This window comes from Bombina bombina, chromosome 1 (assembly GCF_027579735.1).
Source record: "Bombina bombina isolate aBomBom1 chromosome 1, aBomBom1.pri, whole genome shotgun sequence".
Taxonomy (NCBI): domain Eukaryota; kingdom Metazoa; phylum Chordata; class Amphibia; order Anura; family Bombinatoridae; genus Bombina; species Bombina bombina.
Window position 1 is genome coordinate 141442428 of NC_069499.1, and position 13579 is coordinate 141456006.

The window sequence follows — 13579 nt, forward strand, 5'->3', positions numbered from 1 at the left end:
TTATTATTATTCATTCAAAAAAGGGCATTTCTTAAACACTATATGGCAGCAGTGTTTTACGTTGTTGCAAATACTGACACTATATCTCTCAAGACATGCACACTCGTGAATTAAGTAGGGATACTCTTCAACAAATCATACAAGGAGAAAGTATTTTTTTTTTAATTGCATGTTCTGTCTTTAAACAAATACATTAAAAATGCCTCTTATTAAACCATGAGGGGGCACTGCCCCTTTAAATCTTTGGCATGTGCTGCAGATTGCAGAAGTGTTGCAGTATGGTCAGAATGATGCATAATATCTGACTGAAGGAGAGGATCTGAGAAAACTATTAGTGAAGAGTCAGCTTCTCTAAAACATACGACAGGACAAGCTACAGAAATGTTCTTTCATCTATGTGTCATTATGTTTCCTACTGTGAGCAGGGAGGTGGGTTTGTACCATGGTAGATGTCCTGGAGTGAGCCCCCGCCGCAGAACTCCATACAGATCCACAGCTTCTCCCGGCTAACAAACAAACACAAAGCATTTAGGGTTACTCAATTTATCATGGTCCAAAATGCATAAAATGTAGTACATGTTTATAGAATCTTACTGAAGCTTGTGATTTTAGAAAAACTAAGTAATGACATAGATATCTCTTAAAAAATTTCAACTTGCTTTCTGCTGGAAGATGGAGGAAATATATATATATATATATATCACACACACACACACACACATACACACACAAATACATACATAAATATATACATACATACACACAAAAATATATATATATATATATATATATATATATATATATATATATATAGATATATATATATATATCTCAAAAGTCAAATAGCATGTAGCCCAGCACTCCAACCAGGTGGAGCAGCCACGACCTGGGTGCAATCCTTATGAGATAATTATAGAGATCAGTGTGGAAGAAGGGCACTCTCAGGATTTGTATAGAGAAGAATATTTTCTTGTCTTTATTCTTAGAACATTAATACATGGTCGATGTTTCGGCCCTCAGTTGGGCCTTCATCAGGACAGGTATGATCTGAAAGACAAACATATAGACAAATACTAGAAACATAGAACAATAGAAACAACACGCAACAAGTCACAGACTACCTATATCACCATCACCAATAAAATTAAAAAACAGACTGTGCAGTCTGAAATGGGAATTATCCAACCATCAACAAAGGATACCCAAAGAACAAGCCAAGGACATGCAGGATAAAGATGCAAAAGTAGATACAAATAATGTTACAGTGAAGATAACAAGAATAACAACGACTGTATAGACTATGCCGTCTGAGATCGTACAACTTTCAACAAAGGATACCAAAGAACAACTTTCAACTAAGGATACCAAAGAACAAACCGTGGGCATACAGGACAAAAATGCAAAATAAAATAGTGTTCTAGGATACAGATAACATCAATAACAACGAAGGCCAAAGTCCATAAGAGAAAGAAATGCCAAACATAAATATACTATGTATCAGTATGTATACCAAAGTGGTATACCCCGCTCAACAGTCTCATGTGAGAATATTTGTAGCAAAACTGGATAAATACAAACACAAACGTAAGGTAAGACCCAGACAAGGACTAAGCAAAAGTGAAAAGTATATACTTAACATAAAAAGTAAATAGAGTTACGATCCAACACATAAAACAAGAAAAAAACAAAAACAATGGCAGATGCGTGGAACGCCTGCTATGTACTTACCGAAGCACGTAAAACAGATAATGGCAGGGCGCAAAGCTTAATCAAAATGTAAACATTGTGTGTATAGAAACTTAGCAATAGATAATAGCCAAAGCGATACTACAGATAAAAGAAGAACCAAGTCACACATAGTAGGGCCTCAAAATGAAACGATAAAACAAGCAAGAGTGTATAGCAGTTATAAGGGAGTCAGTATACAAACAGCACCAAACTACATTTAGCCCAATGGTGTGCGGAACATGCTAAAAGCCCATAGCAATATATATATAACCTGTCAAGCTGATGTGAATCAAGAAATAGCACAAGTCAGAGCCTTATGGCTCAAAGTAAATGAGCTAAAAACAGCATTAAAATACCTTTAAACTGCCGAGTGGCAGTAATCATAGATCCAAACAGGCGAGTGAAGGTAGATACCGGGTACCGCCTTAAATAGGGGACAATGTTCTTTCACCATCACTATCTCAAAATTGGCTCATGGCTTATTTGATGTATATTCTGTATTTATTGTTTTCTTGTACTCTGCTTCTGTGTATTTTTCATATTTTTAGGGTTGCGTTCTGTTCACTCTATTTCATCTAATTATATGATTGACCCTATGCTATCTCTCTTTCTGTTGGTGTCTGTGTGAACCTTTGGAGTATGGGCAGCATATCACCATCCTGGTTATTCCCCGGAGCATGCTAGACATATTTTATCTTTGTCTTATATGTATACATTATCGTCTGCTGGCGTACTAATTTTCTGAGTTAGGCACCAAACAGGGGCTTTCCTATTTAAGTTCAAAGTATTTTGCAGCCTGCTCGGGCAGTTGTCTCTGTCTCCCTCAAATGTGAGGTACACACTTTGGATGTATATATAGATGACATTCTTTGCTGGGCTACTCGTATTTGATTACATGTGCCATACGTGGCCCTCACTACTTTGTTTCCAGTGTATGTTCTTTACCTTGGATTTTTTATGGTCCCCTTTAGACATCTCCTACTGGGTCTGTCTTGTATCATATATGTATCTGACTACCTGGGCTTCCACACCTAAGTTTAGTTGTGTGGCCCCTTGCCCTTGAACATTCTGTTTTCATTATAGACACTGCATCTGATGGCTTTATATTAGTATTGCCGAGAGTGCCCTTCTAGGTCATACCGCTCGTTGTGTGTTTAAATCACTGTGTCTATACTGGCCTTAATCGCGGTTTATAACTGAACCATGCTATCTGCAGCACCCTCGTTGTGCTAGTATACCATGTTCTTCTTTGACATATACACACCCAGCGCTCTGGTATGGGTATGTGAGTTCAGTTGGTGGCGGTGGTCCTATTTGCGGCTGTTGGGCGTGTGTTGGGCTGGATATGGTGTGATACTTTAATTCTCGTAAAGGTTTGTTTTTTGAGCCATCTGCCTTTGTATGTTGACAATGTGTTTTCTTTTTTACATCACGGGTAGCTGTATCCCGCTCCCCTGCAATATGGGTTATTAGGTGTTTTACAATGGTGTAAACAACTGACTGGTTGCCATAGCTACGGGAGGTGTTGGCTGGTCTCACCCTATCAGGGACTCATTGCGTCTACGGTACCCGGTATCTACCTTCACTCGCCTGTTTGGATCTATGATTACTGCCACTCGGCAGTTTAAAGGTATTTTAATGCTGTTTTTAGCTCATTTACTTTGAGCCATAAGGCTCTGACTTGTGCTATTTCTTGATTCACATCAGCTTGACAGGTTATATATATTGCTATGGGCTTTTAGCATGTTCCGCACACCATTGGGCTAAATGTAGTTTGGTGCTGTTTGTATACTGACTCCCTTATAACTGCTATACTCTCTCGCTTGTTTTTATCGTTTCATCTTGAGACCCTACTATGTGTGACTTGGTTCTTCTTTTATCCGTAGTACCGCTTTGGCTATTATCTATTGCTAAGTTTCTATACACACAATTTTTACATTTTGATTAAGCTTTGCGCCCTGCCATTATCTGTTTTACGTGTTTCGGTAAGCACATAGCAGGCGTTCCACGCATCTGCCATTGTTTTTGTTTTATGTGTTGGATCGTAACTCTATTTACTTTTTATGTTAAGTATATACTTTTCACTTTTGCTAAGTCCTTGTCTGGGTCTTATCTTACGTCTGTTTGCATTTATCCAGTTTTGCTACAAATATTCTCACATGAGACTGTTGAGCGGGGTATACCACTTTGCTTTGGTATACATACTGATGCATAGTAAATTTATGTTTGGCATTTCTTTATCTTATGGTCTCTGGCCTTCGTTGTTATTGATGTTATCTATATCCTACAATACTATTTTCTTTTGCATTTTTGTCCTGTATGCCCACGGTTTGTTCTTTGGTATCCTTAGTTGAAAGTTGTTCTTTGGTATCCTTTGTTGAAAGTTGTACGATCTCAGACGGCATAGTCTATACAGTCATTGTTATTCTTCTTATCTTCACTGTAACATATTATTTGTATCTGCTTTTGCATCTTTATCCTGCATGTCCTTGGTTTGTTCTTTGGGTATCCTTTGTTGAAGGTTGGATAATTCCCATTTCAGACTGCACAGTCTGTTTTTTAATTTTATTGGTGATGGTGATATAGGTAGTCTGTGACTTGTTGCGTGTTGTTTCTATTGTTCTATGTTTCTAGTATTTGTCTATATGTTTGTATTTCAGATCATACCTGTCCTGATGAAGGCCCAACTGAGGGCCGAAACGTCGACCATGTATTAATGTTCTAAGAATAAAGAAAAGAAAATATTCTTCTCTATACAAATCCTGAGAGTGCCCTTCTTCCACACTGATCTCTCTCTCTCTCTATATATATATATATATATATATAACATAATTTATGCTTACCTGATAAATTTATTTCTCTTGTAGTGTGTTCAGTCCACGGGTCATCCATTACTTATGGGATATATTCTCCTTCCAAACAGGAAGTTGCAAGAGGATCACCCAAGCAGAGCTGCTATATAGCTCCTCCCCTCACATGTCATATCCAGTCATTCGACCGAAACAAGACGAGAAAGGAGAAACTATAAGCTGCAGTGGTGACTGGAGTTATAATTTTAAAATTTAGAACCTGCCTTAAAAAAAGACAGGGCGGGCCGTGGACTGAACACACTACAAGAGAAATAAATTTATCAGGTAAGCATAAATTATGTTTTCTCTTGTTAAGTGTGTTCAGTCCACGGGTCATCCATTACTTATGGGATACCAATACCAAAGCTAAGTACACGGATGATGGGAGGGACAAGGCAGGATTAAACAGAAGGAACCACTGCCTGTAGAACCTTTCTCCCAAAACCAGCCTCCGAAGAAGCGAAAGTGTCAAATTTGTAAAATTTGGAAAAAGTATGAAGTGAAGACCAAGTTGCAGCCTTGCAAATCTGTTCAACAGAGGCCTCATTCTTAAAGGCCCAGGTGGAAGCCACAGCTCTAGTGGAATGAGCTGTAATTCTTTCAGGAGGCTGCTGTCCAGCAGTCTCATAGGCTAAACGTATTATGCTACGAAGCCAAAAAGAGAGAGAGGTAGCCGAAGCCTTTTCACCTCTCCTCTGTCCAGAGTAAACGACAAACAGAGAAGAAGTTTGTCTAAAATCTTTAGTTGCCTGTAAGTAGAACTTCAGAGCACGGACCACGTCTAGATTATGCAAAAGACGTTCCTTCTTTGAAGAAGGATTAGGACATAATGATGGAACAACAATCTCTTGATTGATATTCCTGTTAGAAACAACCTTAGGTAAAAACCCAAGGTTTAGTACGCAGAACTACCTTATCTGAATGAAAGATCAGATAAGGAGAATCACAATGTAAGGAAGATAACTCAGAGACTCTTCGAGCCGAGGAAATAGCCATCAAAAACAAAACTTTCCAAGATAAAAGCTTAATATCAATGGAATGAAGGGGTTCAAACGGAACACCCTGAAGAACTTTAAGAACCAAGTTTAAGCTCCACGGAGGAGCAACAGCTTTAAACACAGGCTTAATTCTAGCCAAAGCCTGACAAAAGGCCTGGACGTCTGGATGCTCCGCCAGACGTTTGTGTAAAAGAATGGACAGAGCTGAAATCTGTCCCTTTAGCGAACTAGCGGATAAACCCTTCTCCAAACCCTCTTGTAGAAAAGCTAATATCCTAGGAATTCTAACCTTACTCCATGAGTAACTCTTGGATTCGCACCAATATAAATATTTACGCCATATCTTATGGTAAATTTTTCTTGTCACAGGTTTCCGAGCCTGTATTAATGTATCAATAACCGAATCCGAAAACCCACGCTTTGATAGAATCAAGCGTTCAATTTCCAGGCAGTCAGCCTCAGAGAAATTAGGTTTGGATGGTTGAAAGGACCCTGAATTAGAAGGTCCTGCCTCAGAGGAAGAGACCATGGTGGACAGGACGACATGTCCACTAGGTCTGCATACCAGGTCCTGCGTGGCCACGCAGGCGCTATCAGAATTACCGATGCCCTCTCCTGTTTGATCCTGGCAATCAGCCGAGGTAGCAACGGAAACGGTGGAAACACATAAGCTATGTTGAAAACCCAAGGGGCTGCTAATGCATCTACCAGCACCGCTCCCGGGTCCCTGGACCTGGATCCGTAACAAGGAAGCTTCGCGTTCTGGCGAGATGCCATGAGATCCAGATCCGGTTTGCCCCAACGACGAATCAGTTGAGCAAAAACCTCCGGGTGAAGTTCCCACTCTCCCGGATGAAAAGTCTGGCGACTTAGGAAATCTGCCTCCCAGTTCTCTACGCCTGGGATGTGAATCGCTGACAGGTGGCAAGAGTGAGACTCTGCCCAGCGAATTATCTTCAAGACTTCCAACATCGCTAGGGAACTCCTGGTTCCCCCTTGATGATTGATGCAAGCCACAGTCGTGATATTGTCCGACTGAAATCTGATGAACCTCAGCTTTGCTAACTGAGGCCAAGCCAGAAGAGCATTGAATATTGCTCTTAATTCTAGAATGTTTATTGGGAGGAGTTTCTCCTCCTGAGTCCACGATCCCTGAGCCTTCAGGGAATTCCAGACTGCTCCCCAGCCTAGAAGGCTGGCATCCGTTGTTACAATCGTCCAATCTGGCCTGCGAAATGTCATTCCTTTGGACAGATGAACCGGTGACAACCACCAGAGAAGCGAATCTCTGGTCTCCTGGTCCAGATTTAGCAAAGGGGACAGATCTGAGTAATCCCCGTTCCATTGACTGAGCATGCATAGTTGCAGCGGTCTGAGATGCAGGCGCGCAAATGGCACTATGTCCATTGCCGCTACCATTAAGCCGATTACCTCCATGAACTGAGCTACCGATGGGCTTGGAATGGAATGAAGGACACGGCAAGCATTGAGAATCTTTGATAACCTGGACTCCGTCAGGTAAATCTTCATCTCTACAGAATCTATAAGAGTCCCTAGAAAAGGAACCCGTGTGAGTGGTAACAGAGAACTCTTTTCCACGTTCACTTTCCACCCATGCGACCTCAGAAATGCTAGAACTATCTCTGTATGAGACTTTGCATTCTGAAAACTTGACGCTTGTATCAGAATGTCGTCTAGGTACGGAGCCACCGCTATGCCTCGTGGTCTTAGTACCGCCAGAAGTGAGCCCAGAACCTTCGTAAAAATTCTCGGGGCCGTGGCTAACCCGAAGGGAAGAGCCACAAACTGGTAATGCCTGTCTAGAAAAGCAAACCTCAGGTACCGATAATGATCTTTGTGAATCGGTATATGAAGGTAAGCATCCTTTAAGTCCACCGTAGTCATATATTGACCCTCTTGGATCATGGGTAGGATGGTTCGAATGGTTTCCATCTTGAACGATGGTACCCTTAGGAATTTGTTTAAGATCTTTAAGTCCAAGATTGGTCTGAAGGTTCCCTCTTTTTTGGGAACCACAAATAGATTTGAGTAAAATCCTTGTCCCTGTTCCGATCGCGGAACTGAGTGGATCACCCCCATCATTAAGAGGTCTTGTACACATTGTAGAAATGCCTCTCTCTTTACTAGGTTTGTCGATAACCTCGAAAGATGGAACCTCCCTTGTGGAGGAGAGGATTTGAAATCCAGAAGGTATCCCTGAGATATAATCTTTAACGTCCAGGGATCCTGCACATCTCTTGCCCAAGCCTGGGCAAAGAGAGAAAGTCTGCCCCCCACTAAATCCGGCTCTGGATAGGGGGCCCTGACTTCATGCTGTCTTAGGGGCGGGAGAAGGCTTTCTGGCCTGCTTGCCCTTGTTCCATGACTGGTTGCCTTTCCAACCTTGTCTGTAACGAGCAGTAGTTCCTTCCTGTTTTGGAGCGGAGGAAGTCGATGCTGCTCCTGCCTTGAAGTTACGAAAGGCACGAAAATTAGACTGTTTGGCCTTTGGTTTGGCCCTGTCCTGAGGAAGGGCGTGGCCCTTACCTCCCGTAATGTCAGCAATAATTTCCTTCAAGCCGGGCCCGAATAAGGTCTGCCCTTTGAAAGGAATGTTAAGTAGCTTAGACTTGGAAGTTACATCCGCTGACCAGGATTTAAGCCAGAGCTCTCTGCGCGCCTGTATGGCGAATCCGGAATTTTTAGCCGTAAGTTTGGTTAGATGTACTACGGCATCTGAAACAAACGCATTAGCTTGCTTAAGGGTTCTAACTTTGCTCAAGGCCTAATCCAACTGCTCTGTGCGAATCGCCTCTTCCAGAGACTCAAACCAGAATGCCGCTGCAGCCGTGACAGGCGCAATGCATGCAAGAGGCTGCAATATAAAACCCTGTTGAACAAACATTTTCTTAAGATAACCCTCTAATTTTTTATCCATTGGATCTGAGAAAGCACAGCTATCCTCCACCGGGATAGTGGTACGCTTGGCTAACGTAGAAACTGCTCCCTCCACCTTAGGGACCGTCTGCCATAAGTCTTGTGTGGTGGCGTCTATAGGGAACATTTTTCTAAATATCGGGGGAGGGGAAAAAGGCACACCGGGTCTATCCCACTCCTTACTGATAATCTCTGTAAGTCTTTTTGGTATAGGAAAAACGTCAGTACACACCGGTACCGCATAGTATCTATCCAACCTACACAATTTCTCTGGAATTGCCACCGTGTCGCAATCATTCAGAGCCGCTAAAACCTCCCCTATTAACACACGGAGGTTCTCAAGCTTAAATTTAAAATTTGAAATTTCTGAATCCGGTCTCCCCGAATCAGAACCGTCACCGACAGAATGAAGCTCACCGTCCTCATGTTCTGCAAGTTGTGACGCAGTATCAGACATGGCTCTCGTGTCATCAGCGCGCTCTGTCCTTAACCCAGAGCTATCGTGTTAGCCCCTTAATTCGGGCATATTATATAATACTTCTTTCATAACATTAGCTATATCATGTAAAGTGATTTGTAAGGGCCTAGATGTACTAGGTGTCTCAATCCTACGCATCTCCCGAGCGGGAGACGCAGGTACTGACACGTGAGGAGAGTTAGGCGGCATAACTTCCCCCTCGTTGTCTGGTGATAGCTTCTTTATCGGTACAGATTGACTTTTATTCAAAGCAATATCAATACAATTGGTACACATCGTTCTATTGGGCTCCACATTGGCTTTTGAACATGATGAACAAACAGTTTCCTCTCAATCAGACATGTTTAAAACAGACTTAGCAATGAAACTAGCAAGCTTGGAAATCAATTTCAATAAGTTTTACAAGCAATATAAAAAACGCTACAGCGCTTCAAAAATACAGATATAATTAAACAATTCTTAACAAGAAGTGTACAATTAGCAGAGGATTGCACCCATTAGCAAAAGGATGATTAACCCCTCGATACCCAAAACGGATAAAACAGATATCAATTAAGATTTAACGCTTTTAATCACAGCCAGCACACTGTCACAGATCTGCTGTGACTGATTACCTCCCTCACAAATGAAATTTGCAGACCCCTGAGCTCTCTAGAGACGTCCTGGATCAAGGAGGAAGAAGCAGAAAGACTGTGCAATAATTTTAACTGCGCAACAAGGCGCTAAAACAAGGGCCCTCCCACTCCAATGACAACAGTGGGAACCCTGATATAACAGTTTCCATGCAGAAAAATATGTTAGCCATGTGGAAAAAAATCATGCCCAAAGCGATTTATCACCAAAGTACCTCACAAAAAACGAATAACATGCCAGTAAACGTTTTATTAAAAAACAACATTTTTCAATGTCATGCAAAGCTATCACTAAGCCTGCTACCAGTCGCTACCACTGCAGAGAAGGCTTAAATATTATTTCAGTGTTAACAGTATTTTCTCAGTCAAATTCTAGTCCCTAGAATATAACTCGACTGCGCATACATTTATCAGCCTGATACCAGTTGCTACTACTGCATTTAAGGCTGTACTTACATCATACGGTAACAGCAGTATTTTCTTAATCAATTCCATTCCCAGAAAATAAAGTACCGCACATACCTCATTTGCGGAGGACCCCGCATGCTATTCCCAGTCTGAAGTTACCCCACTCCTCAGAATGTCGAGAACAGCCAGTGGATCTTAGTTACGCCTGCTAAGATCATAGATTAAAAAACGCAGGCAGTTTCTTCTTCCAAATACTGCCTGAGATAGAAAAACAGCACACTCCGGTGCCATTTAAAATAACAAACTTTTGATTGAAGAATAGTTAATAGTTAAGTTATGTAAAAACTCCAGCTCCTCTCGCGACCTCCTTCTTTGTTGAGGGTTGCAAGAGAATGACTGGATATGACATGTGAGGGGAGGAGCTATATAGCAGATCTGCTTGGGTGATCCTCTTGCAACTTCCTGTTGGGAAGGAGAATATATCCCATAAGTAATGGATGACCCGTGGACTGAACACACTTAACAAGAGAAATATATATATATATATATATATATATATATATATATATATATATATATATATATATATATATATATATATATATATATATATATATATATATAATTATATATACACACACACATGGAATTACACATACAAGCATACATAGACATATATATATATATATATATATATACATACAAACGCATACAACCATATATACATAAACATGCATGCATATACAAAGATAGATGTATATAGATACATATGCATGCATACCAGCGCCATATCTAAGTTTTGTGCTGCCCCTCCCAGAGAAGGGCCACAAAACGAAAATGAATAAGGGAATTAGAGAATTTAAGCTATGAGGAGATATATATATAATTATATATATATATATATATATATATATATATATATAGTGTGTGTGTGTGTATGTATGTATGTATATGTAAGTATATGTGTATGCATGTGTATGTGTATATATATATATATATATATATATATACACACATATATACCCATATATACACACACACACACACACACACACACACACAGTATATATTCATCTCCAACAGTATGCACACCTCATCAATGCAATTGTCAAGATGCTGACAAAGTACATCCAAATGGAATACATTTTTGCTTATTTGAAAAGTCCATTGAGTGCTTTCTATACTTTGGGATATATATATATATATATATATATACATACACACATATACAGTGGATATGAAAAGTCTACACACCCCTGTTGAAATGTTATGTTTCTGTGATTTTAAAAAATGAGACAAAGATAAATCATTTCAGAACATTTTCCACCTTTAATGTGACCTATAAACTGTACAACTCAATTGCAAAACAAACTAAAATCTTTAAGGTGGAGGGAAGTTGAAATAAAAAACTAAAATAATATGGTTGCATAATACTTTGTTGAAGCACCCTTTGATTTTATTACAGCACTCAGTCTTTTTGAGTATGAGTTTTTCAGCATGGCACATCTTGACTTGGCAAGATTTGCCCACTCTTCTTTGCAAAAACACTCTAAATCTGTCAGATTGTATGTATGTATGTATTGGGTACTTGTAAAGCGCGGCTAATCAAACGTAAGGGTCTCAAGGCGCTGCTTGTGCGGGCATCTCTTGTGCACAGGATTCAGGTCTGGGCTCTGACTGGGTCATTCCAAAACTTTAATCTTCTTCTGGTGAAGCCATTCATTTGTTGATTTGGATGTATGCTTTGGGGCGTTGTAATGCATAAAGATGACATTCCTCTTTATCTTCAGCTTTCTTCAGCCCTCTACCATGACTAAGGCCCCAGTTCCATCTGAAGAAAAATAGACCCAAAGCATGATGCTGCCACCAAAATGCTTCACTGTGGGTATGGTGTTCTTTTGGTTATATGCCGTGTTGTTTTTGCGCTGAACATATCTTTTGGAATTATGGCCAAAAAGTTTAATCTTGGTTTCATCAAACCAGAACATGTTTTGCGACTTGCTTTTGGGAGACTTCAGATGTGTTTTAGCAAAATTTAGCCGGGCTTGGATGTTTTTTTTTGTTAGAAAAGGCTTTCGTCTTGCCACTCTACCCCATAGCCCAGACATATGAAGAATATGGGTGATTGTTGTCACATGTACCACACAGCCAGTACTTGCCAGATATTCCTGCAGCTCCTTTTATGGTGCTGTAGGCCTCTTGGCAGCCTCCCAGACCAGTTTTCATCAATTTTGGAGGGACGTCCAGTTCCTGGTAATGTCACTGTTGCGCCATATTTTCTCCACTTGATGATGACTGCATTCACTGTGTTCCATGGTATATCTAATGTCTTGGAAATTCTTTTGTACCGTTCTCCTGACTGATACCTTTTAACAATAAGATCCCCCTGATGCTTTAGAAGCTCTCTGCGAACCATGGCTTTTGCTGTAGGTTGCGACTAAGAAAATGTCAGGAAAGACCTACTAGAACAGCTGAACTTTATTTGGGGTTAATCAGAGGCATTTTATATGATGGCAGGTGTGTACTGACTCCTATTTAACATGATTTTGAATGTGATTGCTCAATTCTAAACACAGCTACATCCCCAGTTATAATGCACACTTATGCAACCATATTATTTTATTTTTTTATTTTTACTTCCCTCAACCTAGAAGTTTGTTTGTTTTTCAATCAAGTTGTACAGTTTATAGGTCACATTAAAAGGTGAAAAAGTTCTGAAATGGTTTATCTTTGTCTCATTTTTTTACATCACAGAAACCTGACATTTTAACAGGGGTGTGTAGACTTTTTATATCCACTGTGTGTGTGTATATGTATGTATATGTATGTGTATATATATACATATATACACACACACATACATATACATACACACATACACAGTATCTCACAAAAGTGAGTACACCCCTCACATTTTTGTAAATATTTTATTATATCTTTTCATGTGACAACACTGTAGAAATGACACTTTGCTGCAATGTAAAGTAGTGAGTGTACAGCCTGTATAACAGTGTACATTTGCTGTCCCCTCAAAATAACTCAACACACAGCCATTAACATCTAAACTGTTGGCAACAAAAGTGAGTACACCCCTATGTGTAAATGTCCAAATTGGGCCCCAATTAGCCATTTTCCCTCCCCAGTGTCATGTGACTCATTAGTGTTACAAGGTCTCAGGTGTGAATGGGGAGCAGGTGTGTTAAATTTGGTATTATCGCTCTCACACCCTCTCAGACTGGTCACTGGAAGCTCAACATGGCACATCATGGCAAATAACTCTCTGAGGATCTAAAAAAAAGAATTGTTGCTCTACATAAAGATGACCTAGGCTATAAGAAGATTGCAAAGACCCTGAAACTGAGCTGCAGCAGGGTGGGCAAGACAATACAGCGGTTTCACAGGAAAGGTTCCACTCAGAACAGGCTCGCCATGGTTGACCAAAGAAGTTGAGTGCACATACTTAGCGTCATATCCAGAGGTTGTCTTTGGGAAATAGACGTATGAGTGCTGCCAGCAATGCTGCAGATGTTGAAGGTGTTGAGGGTCAGC

At 40.4% G+C, this 13579-nt stretch overlaps 1 protein-coding gene across 3 annotated transcripts in view; it reads right to left on the minus strand.

Annotated features, from left to right (window-relative positions):
- MAP4K5 (mitogen-activated protein kinase kinase kinase kinase 5) overlaps positions 1-13579 on the minus strand; it is a 498289-nt gene that overhangs the window by 300248 nt on the left and 184462 nt on the right. For all 3 annotated transcript variants that reach the window (XM_053697647.1, XM_053697646.1, XM_053697645.1), the window contains exon 4: positions 442-506. In XM_053697647.1, the coding sequence (XP_053553622.1) occupies positions 442-506 (65 nt within the window). The remainder of the gene's footprint in view (positions 1-441; positions 507-13579) is intronic.